General features: G+C 41.1%; 1 protein-coding gene across 1 annotated transcript; it reads left to right on the top strand.

Annotated features, from left to right (window-relative positions):
* The first annotated feature begins 1,084 nt into the window (after nt 1-1,084).
* Nucleotides 1,085-18,941, top strand: kdm5ba (lysine demethylase 5Ba). The gene is made up of 27 exons (XM_061070068.1): nt 1,085-1,364; nt 6,190-6,267; nt 6,417-6,539; nt 6,679-6,849; nt 7,655-7,780; nt 7,940-8,033; nt 8,160-8,266; nt 8,430-8,588; nt 8,744-8,863; nt 9,745-9,903; nt 10,343-10,524; nt 10,747-10,909; nt 11,032-11,151; nt 11,541-11,735; nt 11,964-12,145; nt 12,830-12,954; nt 13,247-13,397; nt 13,844-13,964; nt 14,156-14,511; nt 15,071-15,209; nt 15,301-15,480; nt 15,572-15,730; nt 16,035-16,454; nt 16,565-16,655; nt 16,745-16,932; nt 17,036-17,305; nt 17,792-18,941. The coding sequence occupies exons 1-27, from the start codon at nt 1,212-1,214 to the stop codon at nt 17,927-17,929; spliced, it is 4,470 nt and encodes a 1,489-aa protein (XP_060926051.1). The 5' UTR covers nt 1,085-1,211; the 3' UTR covers nt 17,930-18,941.
* The last annotated feature ends 740 nt before the right edge of the window (nt 18,942-19,681 follow it).

A 19,681-nucleotide genomic window follows, 5' to 3' on the forward strand; every position in this document is an offset into this window, starting at 1 on the left:
GTGTTGCTTCTCTCTGAATGCAATACAAATACAACAGAACAACAACAACAAAGTTTAACAGTCTAATAATTTTATTTATCAATATATATTTTTTACAATGAATTATATCAGAAATCACAAAATACACCGCAGATATTTTATTATAACCCTTCAGTGCCTTTACTACATATTTATTATATGAGTCGAAACAAAAATGAATGTAAATGCTACTTATCTGTTTGGTGGAGAAACACATTCATGTGGTGACGACTGTAGTTGTTTATGGTTGGAAGACTATTTAGCAAGTGACGTAATGCACATCGACACGATGAAACGCGTGGTTCTGCAAGAGAACGCGTTTAAAACATGAACACGTTCTGTTCTATAGACGCTAACGCTGCTTTACGCATGTGGATGCTTTCAGGGGCTGGTTCAGTATAAACGAATAAAAAGGTTTCTTATGAAAACATAAACAGTCCAACTCTCACCACGTGACTGCGGTCTCCACCAATCAACGAGCTCCTCTAGACCATTTAAAAACGAAGTGCCGGTCGGCGCGTATGGATCTCCTGGGTGTGCTCGATTAGGGTCACCCGACGTCCCTTCAGTCGCGTCTATTATGTCGACACAGCCGGGCGGGGGCGATCCAGATCATTCTTCGTTTGTTAACCGATTGATTTGCGGGCGAAGGGGTGTAACGAACCAAGCTCACCCAGCGGGGAGCGATCATCTGTGAGGAAACCACGGAACCAATAAGCTTTATAATCCCGCAACTACAGAGTTATATAGTCACAAAGTATTTGCTGCTATTTATTTTTAAATGGGATTAAAATTAAGTTTTAGACTTTCTGCTGGTCTAAAGCAGACCCGCCGGTATTTAACTCCCCTGACAGATGTGGCCAGCACCACTTGTGCCTGTTAAATATATATTAAATATGAGTTATAAACACAACCAGTGCTCACACGTAACACCCTGTTTCCAGTGCGATGCACCAGCGTCACAGCAGCGATCAAAGCGTGGCCTTATTCGTTTTTATGGGTGTCTACTTTCTGATGCGGATGTGCACGCTGCCTGGCTGTCACGCTCTCGTCTCCAACTCGATAATTCGTCCGTGGGCTCATTGAAGTGGAGCGCGGACATGAACTGAGCGATCTGTCCCCACGACGACAGCAACAACAATAACAATAAAAACAACATCCACAGCGGGGGCCACTACAACGAAGATGCGAGCATGACTCAGCCGCAGCAGAATGAGTTCCTTCCGCCCCCGGAGTGCCCCGTGTTCGAGCCCAGCTGGGAGGAATTCGCCGACCCGTTCGCGTACATCAACAAAATACGACCCATCGCAGAGAAAACTGGCATCTGCAAAGTCCGCCCGCCGCCGGTGAGTGTAACACTAACCCCGCATCGTCTTTCACCGGAGACCCGGGGGGAGAGTTCCAGGGCTTCGTCTGGCCGTGGCTAGCTGTTGTGTTTTTAATAGCAGGCAAAGTTGTGTGTTTTTAGACAGGGTTTTCAACATGGCGGATTGCGGCTGCGAGTTGAATTGTCAGCCAGAGCCTGGGAGAGTGTTGCGTTTGCTTAACAGCCGCTGCCCAGGAACTCTCAGACTCGGTCCGGTCAGGAGGACACTCGGGTCCCGGTCAAGTTTCCTCCCGTTTCACAAACTGTCCAACGTGACCCTGTGGTAAAAGTCACCTTTAGAGACATTTCCCCTGAAATCTAAATCCAGCCGCTGAACTTTGCACATTAATGACACGGATTGTTTACATTAGCGCAGAAATATCCGCTTCCTGGAGCCTGCGCACGGTTTCGACCCGTGAAGACAGAAACTAGAATGTCGTCTTTTCTTTTGAAACAGTTGAAATGTCGTGGCTAAACTTCCCCATCGGGATTTGACAGGTTTAGCCAGTGTGAGGTAATCGAGCCAGGGTTAATCAGGCCTGTTTAAAGCCGCGGTTGTGTGACATAAACGGGGGATAACGTTACCTACGTGCTCGCTGACCAACTGTCTATGGAGAAATGGAGTCGGACGATCGACGTAGTCTTTAATGGACATTGTCTCTTTCTATTATTATTATTGTTATGGATCTTTTAATGCACTTAAATCCGCTTTTAGTCTTCGTCGTTGACGTCCTCAGTTTGTTAGCTAAGCTTTTAGGCTCCCACTACTACACAATGTCGTTATTATGAAAACAACTTGTGAAAACCGTTGGCTGTCTTTATAGTATTTTATTACTCTCATTGGACGATCCTGTCTCTAATCCACATCTCCATCAGATCGTAGTGGTAAAAATTTTTATAACATCTAGAAATCTCTCAGCACAGTAAAGAAGATGAGATAATTATATAAATGTCCACCTAACTATTTAAAAAGACAGGAATTTAATCTTGCATTGACCTTATTTCTGATGCACTGAGGGAGAGGAGGGCGTTCAAGGGTGTGTCCAAGCCTCCACGCAAATTAGATAAAGGACACATTCTGCCTAAATAAATGATACCATGGCCGACGACTAATGTGATATCTGCCAGATGTATCCCTGAAAAGAAAAAAGACATGAAGGGTCCTGGGTGAATTGTTTTCTTGGATCTGCATCAGATAACATGAGACTCATCTGAAAGCAGAAGTCAGGAAGCTGTAAAAGCCCATTTTGCATGTTACACCAGGAAGGGGTACGAGCGACTGAATTGTTGTTGTTTTAAAAAAAAATGGTGGACGAGGGACTGATCTCAGGGTTTGCTGGTGCACAGGCCGAAAACGCACAGCTGATGTAAACAAAAGAACGTGTAGAATAGATGCTGCTTGTTTAGGTTTTTCCTGATGTGTAACAGAAGGGACTGACTTGTGCCTGAATAGCTTTAACTAGATTTTCACCACACTTCAGTGCATATCTTTTTATAGAGACATTTAGTTGATTTCAGCATTTTTAAAGATATTAAGAGGTACTAAGTTGTGGCCCACTATTCTGCAAGACCTTTAAATATTACTGGCTTCTTTATGATCGCAATGACGGGGTGTGTATCTTATTTCTCACATACCATATGTTCAAGAAGCAACAGGTCAACACATAAGTGCAAACACAATACCTATTCATCAAGTGTAAACTAGTATGTAAAATACATGCAAAAAGCAGAACTCCACTATTTCGCCTACTGTGTATACGCACCACTATCTGCAGCGTTGTGTCATGCACCATCAGTTTCTACTGAACATTCAGACCAAAATTTGGCTCTAGGGTGATGTGTTAGCCAAACAGACCGATAAACAATCTCAAATCGGAGATCTTCTGAGTGGAAAGCCAGGACAATGATGGACATCCCGGGGGCTTGTATGGCAAAGGCACACATTGCATACTCGTAAGATAGGATGTGACCTGATATCTCTTTTTTCTTTGTCACCATTTTTTCTCTCCTTTTTGCTCAATGGTTAACAAGGTTTGGGTTTTAAAGAGGAAGGTGATGTTGTCATACAACCTGTTTTTGATCAGAGGTTTCTGGGTGCACAGTGTTCTTATCGTTTCCTCCAGGGTTTTGCATGGTTTACATATTGAAGTGTTTATTAGTACATACGCAAATTATTCCCTGCCATGTTATGGCTGTTATCGTGGGTACCATCTCATCACTCATATTTGTCAGTTTGTACAAGAGAAAAAGCCTCATAAGTCAAGACCAAAATTATGCTTCTAATTCTAAACAGTTGTGGTTAGACCTGTGCTCTGAGAATGGTCAGAAAACCCAGTCCGGTTCCATATATTTCAAAGGCATTGTTTTCCTTTTATGGTCGGACATTTGTGAGTCTAATCCAGCATCATCTGCATATTGATAAGGTGCTGTTAATGCAGCCATTGTTGTCCCTGTTCTAACTATAAGTTTCAACCCAGGAAGTAAAAAGTCTGTCCAGACCCAGTTACTCTAGTATTTTCTTAAATTTTGCATTTCTATTGCTATTCCCACTGTAACAGGTGGTCATTTATACAGAGAACTCTGACTAAACTTCCGCGAATGAACCATTGGTTTCTCTACTATTGAAGATCCATTGGGATGTTACGTTTTGAATTGGATCCAGATCTGTTGCCTAATTTCCAGGCACAGTTCAGTCAAGTCACATGAGCCGTACATAACCCGCATGCACATCTAGCTCATTGCTTTTGATTGCAGTCTAGTTTCAGAGGGAGTTTGGTTCCAAGATGAGAGAATGATACTTTCAGTGCAAAACTAAGATATTATTACATTTTGTATTTGTCCAATTTGCTATGCAAAAATATTTTATGTATCTACCTAAGTAATTGGGAAATAAAAAACTTAGATATTTTAATCAAGTATCATATTAAAATGACATACGATTTAAAAAATAAACTAACTATAAAGCTATTATTTACTAATCCAAAAATCTGTTTTGTTATTGTTGATGCACTTAGGTAATATTTTTCCTCAGAAAGCCTAAACACTGAGATGAGGCCACAATCAAGCCATTGAAGTAAACATAAACATCCACTTGGTACGACAGGTGTAATTATACATGCATGAAAGTCATCTCTGAGATTAAAATGTTTCTGTCTGTTCTGTATGACTCAAGGATTTCATGAATATTTGGAGAAATAACTGGATTATTTCAGCCGTACGTGTACAGAGTTTTAGTCTAAGTAACACAAAACAGCTCTTAATCCAACAAGTAACAATAAATTCATGTCAGTATATGACAGTGTTGACTGTTATCAGCCTGTTGTTTCTAAGATGTTATACTTTCTACCAAAGTCAAAGTTTCACACGTTGTTTTCATCTTTCTTTGTAATGGTCTCACTCATCTTAAATCAGCAGCACTGTGGTGTCTCACAATTAAACCTACGCAGTTTTCCAGTCTGGCAGGAAGTTGTGTGGTCTAGCATGAGCGTGTTTGTTTTCAATACAGTGTGCAAGAGCATCAATATCAGGCATGTTGGTGTTAAGTCTGTCAGTAGGAGTAGTTAAGTAGTTACGCTGCTATTGTAAACACCATCACACAGGCCAGGAGGAATCTGGTGGTCTCTCATCTTATTTTTGTTGAATCATATCTTGGTGATTCTTCTGTGGTATGATAATAAAACAAATTCATTTCAAATTGACAAACTTTGTAAGTTTTAAATTGTTATATTGGATTCAAACAACATTTTGATTTAATTCAAATTAATGAATGCTTTAAAATTGTATTTATTTAGCATGTAGTTTTGCTCATGCCAAACAGGCATACATAATATATTTAGCCTTTATGTGGTAATAAGAATGTTACTCATTACATCTCACCAAAAAGCATGTGTTGTTGTGTGGATCAGCCTAACCCAAAATAATTGCCCTCAGCTATTTGAATGTTGGCACACGAGATGGCTTCCTGTAGGCTTGGCTTTATCAACAGGTTCTGGGTTTTACTTGCAGGTAACTGGCTGATCAGACTCAGTGTGCAGACTGAATTTGTTTTTAGATTGTTCCTCCTTGTCGACTCAAACCAGGCCAGCATAGAGAATGAGATGGTAAAATGCTTTCAAACAGGTGGTCATTTATAAAGAGAATTTTGTCTATTTCCATGAAGGAACCCTTTGTTTCTCCAGTGTCGATGAACCACTGTGGTAATTGATGTTTGAATTGGATCCAGATCTGAAGCCTAATTTCTAGAAACTTCTAGCAACAGCTGAGTCAAGTCACATGATCCCTTCACACACGCAATGGCTTAGTGTAGGCTTGGCTTAGATAAGTTTACCCTGAAGAACTGCAGGTTACTGGCTGATCAGACCTGGTGTGCAGACTGGATTTATTTTTAAAACTTTACTCCTTGTTGCGCCAAACCAGGCCAGATAAGAGGGTGGCTGGTAAAATGCTTTCAAAATACATATAAGTTTTGAGTATCAACATTTAAAAGGTTCTCATTTCCTCTGATTTTGCTGTTTATTCGTTGTGGAGAACATAGATTGCGTAGGTTTTATGTATCAAAGAGAAAACCACAGCAATCTGAATGGTTTAATGTCCATTGAGAAAGTGTTTATAAGATCAATGACACATACACCGTCCAACTTTTTGTAATTGCACATTGGTCACATGGGGTGTGGTAGTACCTAACCTATAATTACAGACTGACGTATCAAAAACAAAATGACCTTTTATTGTCTCATGTTCTAGTATGATCATCAAAGTTTTAGTCTCTTTTGCTTTAAAATGTGTTTTTATTTTTATTCACTCAGGATTGGCAGCCGCCTTTTGCCTGTGATGTTGACAGACTCAAGTTCACACCACGGATACAAAGGCTCAATGAATTGGAGGTTTGTTAATTTACCATGCGTCTATTTAAGATACAGAAAATCTATTAAGTGTAAATGCTGCATTCAGTAAGAATTACAAATTATTTGACTTTTTTCTATGTTATTGTCTTTTGTTCTTATGTAAAACCTTTGTTTGATCCTGTTTTTAGGCTCAGACCAGAGTTAAGCTCAACTTCCTGGATCAAATGGCAAAATTCTGGGAGCTTCAAGGATGCACTCTGAAAATTCCTCATGTGGAAAGAAAGATCTTGGATCTTTATCAGCTGAATAAGGTATGTGCAAAGTCTAGTTTCATAATTATGAGGTGAGGAAAAGGACCACATACAATTCACAATGAAATTATACATTTGTTAGATAATTTACACATGTGACTGATTTCATACTGAACTTATAGTATCTGTTTGTCCACAGTTGGTGAATGAAGAGGGAGGTTTTGATGCAGTCTGCAGAGAGCGACGCTGGACTAGGATATCCGTCAAGATGGGCTTTGCGCCGGGCAAGGCAATTGGCTCTCATCTGCGAGCGCACTATGAGCGGATCCTCTACCCATATAACCTGTTCCATACTGGAGCCAATCTGCCTGTACGTCACGTATGTTTTCTTTCCCCAGCTGAGCAGTAGTAGCTAGACCTGTTCACAGCCTGTTCACAGTTCAGTGAATGTTTTCTGGAAGAATTTATAGTTCACTGTAGGTCCTTTTCAAGGAATTCAGTATATTATTATGAATCCAAGGGTATTACTGACTTTCTCTGCTAGCTCGGTACATACAGGATTGTTATAATTGACAGAAGTTTAAGTTTAATAGAGGAAATGTTGAATGACCTTACCTGAGTTTAGTCCTGAGAAAAGACGAGGCAACTTAATTTTATTTCGCTCATTATCATACACAGAGATCCTTCATTGTTCTCATCAGTCATTCCAAGCATTAAAGCCCTGATCAAAAGCAACAAAATATTAAAAAAGGTAAAACACTATCTTCAGACGATGATCATAATAATATGGTCACTGTACAACCACTACAATACCAACCACTACAATACCTATGCAAGCCAACAAGCATCAAAAGCACAACATCTATCTCGAAAGTCTACAGGAATCTACTTTTTCAAGGGACTCTTTAGTGGATGGCTCATGTGCAACATGTACAGTATGTAATCCAGAACAAGTATTTCTGAGGTCATCTTTTCGAGGAGTTAGGTCATTCACACAATCTAAAATGTCTACTGTCTTCAAGCATATGTCAGCACTATTTTTTGTGTCAAATCTGTGTTTTTTGAGAGCATGAAACAGGTTTATTTATTAAGATAAAGTTCCAGGGAACAAATGTGGCTGGTTTTTAACCTGACTAGTTCAGTCTTTAATAATGTGTCCTTACCTCTTTCCGTAGAAGGCCACCTTGACCAATGACACTAAAGATAAGGAGTACACCCCTCATGACCTGCCGCAGCGCCAGTCTGTCCAGCCTCAGGAGACCTGCAGCATTGCTCGCCGAGCAAAACGAATGAGATCTGAAGTGAGTTGATACATTTTTCTCAGTATTTCTGATATTGTCACACCAATTATATAAGCCATATATTTCCACATGAGCCATCTGGTATCCTAGTTGCAGGGGACTTGTTTTTATATGTTCAGCTCTTACCTTTCTTTCTGACACTCACTGTGATTCTGACAGAGAGGTTGTTTCAAAACGGAACCTGGTGAAGATTGTGAGAATCGTCCCAATCTCAGGAGGAGGATGGGAACATTTGCTGTCAAACCCGAGCGTGGTGAGGACAAAGACAGCCAGTGCTTATTGATTTATCACGGCAACATCAATGTTGATGTGGTTAAAATGAGTGAAACTCTTAAAAGAATCTCAAATCTTGGATTGAGCCTTTATCAATGTCTTTCAGTGAGAATGGGGATTACACAGGTGAAAAAGGAGCCCATTGAACGTGAGGATCCAACAGAATATGAAGAAACCTTATTAAAAACGATCATCAAACCTCCCCAGAATAAAGTAAGTTTATTCTATGTTACTGAAATTATAATTACCTTCACCATGATTCTAATACTGTAGAAATAAAAGGACGGATGATCCTTACCCTCTGCTGTCAGTTATATGTATGAAAGAAGATTTCACTTCATAGAACAAAGGCAGTACCGCTGTTCTGTGTTCTCAGGTGGACCAGTACATGTGCCAGGTATGTGGCAATGGGACCGCTGAGGAACGCCTGCTGTTGTGTGACGGCTGTGATGACAGCTACCACATTTTCTGTCTGATGCCTCCCCTCCACGATGTTCCCAAAGGCGACTGGAGATGCCCCAAGTGCCTGGCTCAGGTGAGTTTCCAAAGCTCCACCCCACAGGGAGCTAAACCCTGAAAGAGCAGCTTAATTCGAAGCCAAAACGAGAAGCTCCCGTCTGATATCCACAAACATAAAAGAGAACAAAGAAGTTTGTGTTTTTACTTCATATTTTATATTTTCTCTCGCAGGAATGTGGCAAACCTCCTGTCGCTTTTGGCTTCGAGCAGGCCGGCAGGAGCTACACCCTCCAGGCCTTTGGAGACATGGCCGACTCCTTCAAGTCGGATTATTTCAACATGCCAGTTCATGTGAGTTTGCAACACCTATTGATTGATATTGTTAATTGATATCCAATAAGTTTTCCATTTTACACATAATCATTTGTGTCATCGTTTCCATCGTCTTTTGTCTTTTTCTCAATGCACTAATTTCTGTGAAAGCAGCCGTTGTTCAACATTTATTAGCTACAACAGCGATATGATCAGTTTATTTTAACTCGCCATTGTCTGAAATATGCACACAGTGGCAAAGAAACCCCAGAGCCAACTAGGGTTATGGACATGTAATTGCACAGTGGTATAGACACCTGAGTTTAGCAGAAAAGACAAAAACTAAAATGGCAGAGATATGACTTCTTGTCATGATTGGTAAAGATAATATTATATAACCCCAAAGATGACATCTCCTTAGCATTCGTTTCGATGTCTCATTTTTACTGTATTTACTGCATTTTGCACCAAATATCAACATGCACCGAATATTCCAGTTCATGAAAATTATATATTTTTATCCAAGAAAAGCTTTCCTGAGACAAGATGCAGACATTGGCAGATTTTGAAAGGGAAACAATCTTGTTCTTTTATTTGGTTTAATGGCTTTGGTCTGGAACAAAGGAATGCTTTGATAACACAACACACTTCCAGCAAGTCTCCTGTTTGTCTTATCAAATACTGGTGGGGGTGGGTGGGTGTAGCCAGAGAAACAGACCTTGTGTATTACAAGTCAAACAAAGACATTTTTTATCTAGCCAAATTCGTCAAAACAAAAAAAGAGCTGTTCTTTACATTAGTCCCCAAAAAAAATCCAAGCTCAAATTGATACGTGTGTATCAGTTCTTCTAAGTTTGTGTCGCCAATATATATTTTTTAATTGTGTTCAATACAGAGCTTTTTGTGTGTTATTTTTTTAGATGGTTCCCACAGAGCTGGTGGAGAAGGAGTTCTGGCGTCTCGTCAGCACCATCGAGGATGACGTCACCGTGGAGTACGGAGCAGATATTGCCTCCAAGGAGTTTGGGAGTGGTTTCCCTGTGAGGAACAGCCATTTTGAGCTCTCTCCTGAGGACGAGGTATAAACCGTTGTCCTGGTGATGTTGTTTGTTACACTTGTGTACTGTCAACATTCATTTTGGTGTTAATTAGATGTCTTTCAGCGCTACTGAAATGATAAGGTGTTAACTTGTGTCGCCTTAAAATCTAGATAATAAATAAGAGCTTTAGATAGCTCTAGATAATAAATAAGTGATGTTGATCATACAACAATTATTGAAGAATAAAAACATGTCCACCCTCAATACTGAATAAATATTTATTAAAAAACTGAAATTCTCAGTTCTCAGAGGATTTAGGCTTTTGTCATCATATCTTTCAGGACTTCCTACACCAGTGTACTTTCTTTGACCTGGGAATTAGGACACATGAACATAACGGATATTCTGTTTTCAGATATGATTAGTTTTCAGTTGACAGGGCTGGTTTTGAGTGTTGAGTTGTGTCTCTCACCTGCAGCATTACCTGACCAGTGGCTGGAACCTGAACAACATGCCGGTGCTGGACAGCTCGGTGCTGAATCACATTACAGCCGACATCTGTGGGATGAAGTTACCATGGCTGTATGTGGGAATGTGCTTCTCCTCCTTCTGCTGGCATATTGAGGACCACTGGAGCTACTCCATAAACTATCTGCACTGGTAAAGTGCCCTCATTTAACTTCATAATGAATCAATAATAGCGATTTTAAAGATTGTTTTGTTAAACCAGGAACAAATTATTTAACCTGGTCAGAAAATTTGATTTGTTTCTGAAATATCCCAAAATCTAAATGCACTGTTTACACAGCATGGCAGGTGGGTCAGAACTGATATAACCTTCTTCTACTGGAGCTTACTGAAGATGTTTGACCATATGTGTAGGGGGGAGCCAAAGACGTGGTACGGGGTCCCTGGTTACGCTGCGGAGCACCTCGAGTCTGTCATGAAGAAACTGGCTCCTGAGCTGTTTGAGTCCCAGCCAGACCTTCTTCACCAGCTGGTCACCATCATGAATCCCAACACACTGATGAACAACGGCGTCCCGGTAATAAGTTCAACCTCACAACCATTCAACCTTTATTTCTTTTAAAAATAAGTGGGATGAAGTTTAAAGGGGACTAAAACGTACAACTTGTGATTTTTCTGTCCTTCCTTACTCTTCATTAGATCTATCGCACCAACCAGTGTGCAGGCGAATTCGTCATCACCTTTCCCAGAGCTTACCACAGTGGATTCAACCAGGGTTTCAACTTTGCTGAAGCTGTCAACTTCTGCACAATGGATTGGGTAAGAAGACTATTCATCATCTGTTTGTACATCACTAGCCATGTTTTTGTTTTAACATATATAATTCTAAATTATACATATATATATATGATAATTGAATACCCCTCATATCGGACAATTATAATCAGATAAATACGCGATTATAAATACTATGTTCCATTTCTGCTGATAGATCCTAATAAATCGTACACACTGGATCGTTAACATTCAAATATGCTAAATATATCAATTCATAGAAGAAAATAAAAATGAAGAAACGACATACAGCAAATACAATTTTTTTATTTATGGGTTGGGAAAATGTTACTTGAAGGAACAGGTATTTATTATCAACATTGTTACCATATTTTTCTGCTGCCTTAGAGACTTTCCTTTGTGTTTTCTGTCAGATGCCCATTGGCCGTAACTGTGTGGAACACTATCGCCAGCTGAGCAGGTACTGTGTCTTCTCACATGACGAGATGGTTTGTAACATGGCCTGTAAAGCAATCACGATGGATGTGGATCTGGCGTCAGCAGTGCAAAAGGAGATGACGCTCATGCTCCAAGAAGAAGAACAACTAAGACAGAGGATAAAAAAAATGGTGAGCAGCTCTTGTCTGAAGGGCCTGTTGTTTTGATTAGTTTATCAGAGTAAAGGGTTAAACTGGGTGCATGCTGTAGCTTCTGTAAAGAAAAGTTGATTTAAAAACACATTTTGAAGATATTAATCATAGTAGATCCAAAGATTTCGTTGAGTAGCCAACACAGCTGTCACATTGAGCTCCTCTGTCTCCACCCCGGCTCTAACATCTGTGAACCTGTTTCCCCAGGGTGTGTTGCAATCAAAGCAAGTTGATTATGAGGTGCTCCCAGATGAGGAACGGCAGTGCACAAAGTGTCGGACCACCTGCTACCTGTCTGGCATCACATGCGCTTGTAGTCCCGGCAAGATGGTTTGTCTGTACCACACCCACAACCTCTGCTCGTGTCCTCGCAGCAACCTCACACTCCAGTGAGTCTTCACTCAGCACCTCAACATAACATACACTCACTTCCTGATTCTTTTTAGATTTTTGTGTTGCATCTCTTTTTCCTATTTGCTATTATTAAATCATCTTGTTTTTCAACTTTGAATATAATAAAAAATGCTTAATTCATGTATCACTTCTACTTTATATTGTAGAGCATAATTCATTAATATAACATCTCACAAAATGTTTGAGGGTTTCGCCCACATGTAGGAGAATGATGTACTTCAGCAAGAAGTCCTGCTTAAATTTGTCAACAATTAAATATTTTTGACAGAGCAAATAAAATGTGCATTTTCTGTGGCAGTGACTTAGTAATATCTTATCTTAAAAGGCTGAATTTCCAAGTATTGATATATATTATAATGTAATCTTTTAAAAAAGCATATGCTTCCATGTTGCTGAGTTGAGAGAATTAAACTCAGTTTAATGTTACATAAACCACCCAGATCTTGGTTGTTGTGGGGGTAGTTGTAGTTTCATGGTTAAAATAAGCTGTTAAAATAAGCTGTTGAAAGTGAAATCGATGCCTTGTGTACAATTTCTCATCCAATTTCACACCCTAGGTTCATTTAGAAAGAATGAATATTTACATTTTACTTTAATAAACCTAGGAAAGTTCAATAATCATAATGGCATATTCATTGTCTTGCATTGTTTTTTCCTAGTTACAAGTTTACACTGGATGAGTTGTACCCCATGATGGCATCAGTGAAGCTGCGTGCAGAGTCGTATAAAGAATGGGTCTGCAGTGTTCGGGAGATCCTGGAGAACAAAGGAAACAAGAAAAAAGGTTTGTTGGAAACTCTAAAATGTCCAGGATACTACAACAGCGTTATCATGAATCCGCCTTGTCCTTTTTTTATTGAGATACTCATTAGTACACAGTCAGCTTTCATCGCTGTTTTATATAACGTAACCCTATAAGTAAAGCAGGCACATTATTTCATATTCAGAGGTACACGTTTTTCAGAAAAGGATCAAAACTGCTCATGACTTTCGAGTGACATACTGTATGTAAACATCGACTGACCATTTGTGTGTTTATTTTTCTGAAAACTTAAAATTACAATTTTTCTGGTCAGGTTTGGAAGAGCTTCATAGTCTGGTGGAACAGGTGGAGACAAAGGCGTTCCCACACACCAGCTCCCTGGATCAGCTCTGCACCGTCGCCACAGAGGCGGATAAAGTCGCTGCGATGGCACAACAGCTTCTTAATGGAAAGCGACAGACGAGGTAGAACAAATTTAAAGGATTTGAAATGTTTGGTTGCATCGATAGGAGTCAAAGTCGGACCATAACACAAATATTCAAACTGCTTCATTGATTCTTACCTACAGCGGATATTGCTAGATGCTAAATCAGTATTGTGATATTGTCACCTCTTGTTGGTTAAACACAAGTGACATCTTTACAGTGGGTTTTAATGTGAGCTGGCTCCCATTCATCTTAATTACTGTTATTGACTCTGTTGTCTTACTATAGGTGTTAGCAGGGCTCATTTACTGGTAGTGTTTTCTATTTAACCTGCCAGACAAAGGTGGCTACATGCTTGACTTATTTTCAAGGGGCCAACTTCATAGATTTAAGTTAATAAAGTATTATTTTTATTATTGTTACTATTTATGTAATTGTGATATCTGTCCTTTATCTGTCTGTTGAGCTGTTTTCCTCTGTTTTAGGTATCGTTCTGGAGGAGGAAAATCTCAAAACCAGAACGAATTGACTGTGGACGAGCTGAGGTCCTTCGTCCGACAGTTGGACAACCTGCCGTGTACAATCCGACAGGGACCGTTACTGAAGGTCAGGGAGCTTTGATTTGAATAGTTACAATGTATATGATTTTTTTTAATTTAAACACAAGGATAACTAGCAGTGTATTCAACTTAAGTGTCGTCATCTTTATGTGTGTGAAGCTATTCAAAGACTTTTTGAACATAGTGTTGTCCAATAATTCAAATGCTGGTACTGAATGCTTTCTCCTTGACCTCCAGGACCTATTGACCCGGGTGGATGACTTCCATCAGCGCAGTGAATGTCTCCTCTCTGACGAGACTCCTAGCCCACAGGAACTGCAGGACCTGCTGGATGTGAGTCTGGGCCTGGACGTGGAGCTACCCCAGCTGCCCCTGCTGAGGGAGAGACTGGAGCAGGCTCGCTGGCTGGAGGCCGTGCAGCAGGCCAGCAGCTGGCCCGACAACCTCTGTCTGGACACCATGAGGAGGCTGATAGACCAGGGCGTGGGTCTGGCCCCTCACAGCTCCGTGGAGAGAGCCATGGCTCGTCTGCAGGAGCTGCTGACGGTGTCGGAGCAGTGGGAGGAGAAGGCTCTCAGCCTCATCGAGGCTAGGTGAGGACCTTTTCATGTTTACCTCTTCCAACCCTTAGTTTCTTTAACTTAAATCAGACACTGCTGCCTCCTCATGAAGTAGATTTGCTCTTGGTGTTCAGTGTGTAATAGATTGAGCTAAAGCCTTTTTCATGTGAACGAGTCTTATAAACTCGCAGTGTCAGGGACAAAAGTTGAATAATTCTCAGCATTAAAAGTAAATAACCAAACATAGTCGAATTACAAAAATAACTAATTGTTGTGTGAAACCGGCTTAAACTCCAGACAGTGCAGAGTGAAATGTGCCAAGTCTGCAGAGCCGGATCATAGTGGATAAAGAGGATCATGCTGTGGTTCTAGTGCTTAACCCATTAATGGCTCCACAGAGAGGACGCACTGTAGAGCACCAGACTCGAGCTTTTCAAATGATCTGATATTTGATCTTTCTATACAATTGTGGAAATAAATGCATTTCTCTTACAAAAATGTATGTTTGTACTGTTCTGTCTTGTTCTGTATTTAACTGATGGTGGTTATTCCTATATAAATCTAAGGTATTAAAACTTGTGTCACTTCACAGGCCATGTCACAGCTTAGAAACTCTTGACGCTGCGCTACAAGAAGTAGACAACATCCCTGCTTATCTGCCCAACTGTCTGCAGCTGAAGGACGTCGTCACCAAGGCCAAGAAGTGGCTGCATGAGGCTGAAGCTCTCCAGGTAAAATAAATCTCCGCTATACTGAAGGATTGAACACTTGGCCAGAGATGGTGATGCTTGGATTGTTTATTTTGGGTTGCTGTGCTTGTAGCTCGGGGGACGTATTCCTGTGCTGGACAGCCTCTCTGAGCTGGTTCTCATAGCGGAGGGCATCCCAGTGAGGCTCAACCCACTGAGTCGTTTGGAGGCCCTGGTCAGTGACGTTCAGGCCTGGAAGGAAAGCGCAGCAAAGACATTCCTACTGAAAAACTCCCCGTTCTCTCTCCTTGAGGTAAACAGAGATTTTGCTTGGTGAGAGTCATTTAAAATTATCCTGCATGCTAGGACCATCAGGTGATGTGTGTTTGCTTTTGTGTTTTCAGGTGCTTTGCCCAAGATGTGACGTAGGGGCCGGACATCAGAGGTCAAGATCTAAGAAATCTAAAGAGCCTCCACAAACAAATAAAAAAGCTTCAGCAAAACTGGAATCTCTATGTGATGTAGAGAGAGCGCTTTCTGAGAGCAAGGACTCCGCCTCTGCTGTGAGTGATCCTGTATTTTCAATAAACACAACAACGATAATTGTACAACTTGACCCTGTAACAAATAGTGTGATCAGAGCTGCCAAAATGGTGAAATTATGATTATCTAAAAGAAATTCAGGAATATTACTAATTAAATGTGCTCAGTAAAGCATGATTGATTTTTGAGTTGTTTGCGCTAATGTTAAATTTGATAGGTCTAACTAATTACAGTAATTAGTCATGACATACAATTACTGTGTCAATTACTAAAGGAGAGTTGTTTTAAATTGGATTTAATAGATTACATTTTCCCCCCTCACAGATGACCACACTCGCTGAGGTCCGTCAGAGGGAGATGGAGATCTTGTTGGCTTTGAGGACATCAAATGAATCCAAGCTTCTTCCTGCTGAAAGCTGGTCCCCACTCAGTGTTTGTGTTTGCCAAAAGGCCCCTTCAGGTGCCATGGTGCAGTGTGAGCTCTGTCGAGACGTTTTCCACTGTGGCTGTGTGGAAGCAGCCGCCGACCTTGAGTACGGCCAAGCCTGGCTTTGCCCTCTTTGTCAGCGGTCGAGAAAACCACCTCTGGATAAGGTCCTGCCGCTGCTGGCTTCACTGCAGAGGATCCGGGTTCGACTTCCAGAGGGAGACGCTCTGCGCTTCCTCATCGAGAGGACGGTGCAGTGGCAGCACAGAGTACAGCAGGCATGCACAGAGGGAGTGCTGGAGAAAGTGTCAAAGATGGTCAGTGGAATCATATAGTTGAAAAGATAAGCCTCTTGACTTAAAATAATTCACCATTAGATGATTTGTTTGCTTTGTTGGTCACTGGGTGGATGTTTTGATTGTTTCAGGTGAAAGCTGGACCCAGAATATCTTCACATCTGACTCAGGAAATAAATGGTTCATCTTTTTATACAGAGCACCAGTCTGTTCCACTCCAGGGTCAGTGTTTAAAGCTTTTACACACATCACACTTACATATGCAGTCTGTTCATTTCACCCTCTGAACGCCTGTATCACGCTTGTCACAGGACTTGGTCATGAGCTGGAGGAGCTGATGGTGGAGGGCTTCCTGCTGCAGGTCACTCTGCCTGAGACCGAGCAGCTGTACAGATACCTGCTGTATAAACTGGCGCCCCCACCCTCACACAGCCCCCCCAGTGGGAAGCACACAGAACAGGACCAGCAATCTCAGAGAGGGAGCCTCCATCACAGCAAGGTGATGATTAAAACCAAGATCATTGATTCTGGAGCACATTCACGATAACACTTGTATTCACAATCTTTGCTATATTTGTTTTAATAATTACGTCTCGATGCAGAATGGAGGCTCGGGTCTCAAAAAGGAGTCGGTCAACGCTCCGAGCAAAAGGACCAAGCGGCGTAAGGAAAGCTCCGACTCTCAGCACAGTGAGACCGCCAAGAAGTGTCGCAAGAAGCAATTCAAGAAAAGCAAAGAGAGGAGTGAAGAGACCAAGAGGACAAGTTCTCTTTCACACCCAATGTCTGACCCTGACCCTGCTCCATCAGACTCTGACGAGGATTACTCATTGTGTGCTGCACCATGGTGCAGAGAGCCAGAGGGGGACGAGGTTCGTTTTAGATCATTCTATTATATGAACATGCAGCACTTATCTGATCTGAATGTAAACTGACACATGTTATTGTTGATCAAATTTCACGTAAACAAGATCCAATCCTTTATCAAAATTTATTGTAATTTGGTCTCTTGAGCTCACACAAGCAAAAAACACGCACTCAAAGTGACATTAGATTATGAAACATAAATAAAATCTGAGCCCTTAAGAAAAACAGAATCATTTATCCAAAAAAACAATCCTAAAGCAAACTAGAATGACCGAGTAATGAGTCTCCTTTTGATATCGCATTTAAATTCATTAGATCCAGAATTCTATTTGGATCAGCACCAGCACTGAGTGTTTTTTGTTTTTTTAAGTAATCCTGCTAAAAATAATAAAAACATATTCTCAGTGGAGGTAATAAAACAAATGTGAAAGTGTTGATCAATGAGAGTGAAGCAGCAGCACATCTAGAAAACCAAATGTTGTGTATTTCAGGTGAACTGGGTCCAGTGTGACGGCAGCTGTAACCAGTGGTTCCACCAGGTCTGCGTGGGACTTTCTGCTGAGCGAGCAGAGAGCGACGACTATATTTGTATAAGCTGCACACAGCCAGACTACAAGAAAGGAGAATGAAGACCAAAAAGTGACTTTTGAAGGATCAGCAGTTTTGTTGCCGCAGCACTTAAGTGCACACCTGAACTCTGTGTGCCCTGTGCCCCCCCTCTCACAGCCCCCACCTTTCCCTTCTGGCTTGCCCTTAGTGAACATGGTGCTATTTACTTTTTTCCCAGAGTTACAAAAGACTTCTGTCACTGTTTTCATCACGTGGCTGGTTTTTCAGCTAATCAACTAATCCTTTCTGAAACTTTCCGAGACCTGATGCAGACGTACAAAAATGGCAAAATGTTTCCAGAACCAACAGCACAGGGATATTTTTGTCAACCAAAACGGGGGGAAAAAGTCAATTGGACATCACATTTTAAAACATGTTCCTTTTTTTATATGCATCTGAACAATGTGAAACTTATCTTTCTCTTGTAGAGTAAATATTATTTATCTAAGCAATAACTGAACTGATTAATTGCAGTTCAGTTTTCCGCTGAGCTATATTTGTGCTTAGTTCCTTCTCTGACAGGATGCCCTCTTGAAGCTAAAATCCTGATGAATTCACTTTATGAATCCTATGATCTTACTCGGTTCAGATAACATTTTTGAACAAATCAGAAACAAGAGAGGCGGCGACTGCACGACTGAGCTTGTCGATCCAACATGTGCAAAGGTTTGCACCCGAATATTTGCCCACATCCCTTAAACAAAAAAACTGACTTTGAGCTGAAGTCCGGATTCCCTTGTGCGCTGTCTGCGGGAGAGGGAACATGAGCCTTGGATCTGGAGTTCCTGGACCTTGATGTTCACAGAGTGAGAATGAACTGTCCGACGTCAATGGAATGTACATTTTGTTTTAGGGTGGATTTTCCCTTTATATGGTTTAGGATGAAAATATCGTGTTGGACTTAGATTTAACACCGACTGTGTGATTTATTTGCCACGGGTATATGACCTTTTTCTGCTCCTTTTGGGTAAATAATATAATTCATATGTTGCAGTTTGCATTATAAAATAAAAAAAAATGTTTGTTCCCACATGCCTGGACTTGTCCATCCCTTTAGTGCTGAACAGCAGAGAAGTAAACCTCTTCCGACGCCTGGACGTCGTCTTAGCTCAGCCTCAGAGATGCCTTCACGCCATCACGTCGCAAGCAGCAAGTTAAGGTGGTTTCAACAATCTTATCAGGATGCCACCTTCCCTTGGAGGATTTCAGGACTCATCCAACAGGGAGGAAACCCTGGGGGTAGATCTAGAACTCACTGGAGGGATAATGTGTATATCTCATCTGGCCTGGGGATGTCTCAGGATCCCACCAGGAGGAGATGGAGAGTGTAGCTGGGGAGACGTCGGGAACATCCTGCTGCCAACGACCTGACATGTAGTAGTCTGAAAAGTTTGGGATAGGTGGATTTAAAATTTCTCAGACAACCAAAAGTGATATTGCTGGTACAGCAGGATTTGACACAAAGGCTGCTGCTTGGCATGTTCAGTTAAAGTTTTACTGCTCAAAAATACCTCATTTCAGTTTTTGAGGATTCAACTGAGGCCTGAAGTTCACCTGCTGGACCAGAACTCGGCACATTAACAGCAGGACGGGATCTGAAGTGTCTCACATAGTCTCTTCAACCCTGTTAATTTTGATTGCAGTGTTTTACAGTTTGTAGCTGTTCAATCAGTATGACCAAAAAACATGCAGCAAATAAATCTTGTGGCTGAACATGAAACTTAATCTGTATAGAGGGAATTAATTTACTCAAACTACACAGAAACAAGTAC

The sequence above is a fragment of the Limanda limanda genome, chromosome 4 (genome assembly GCF_963576545.1).
Source record: "Limanda limanda chromosome 4, fLimLim1.1, whole genome shotgun sequence".
NCBI classification, from domain to species: domain Eukaryota; kingdom Metazoa; phylum Chordata; class Actinopteri; order Pleuronectiformes; family Pleuronectidae; genus Limanda; species Limanda limanda.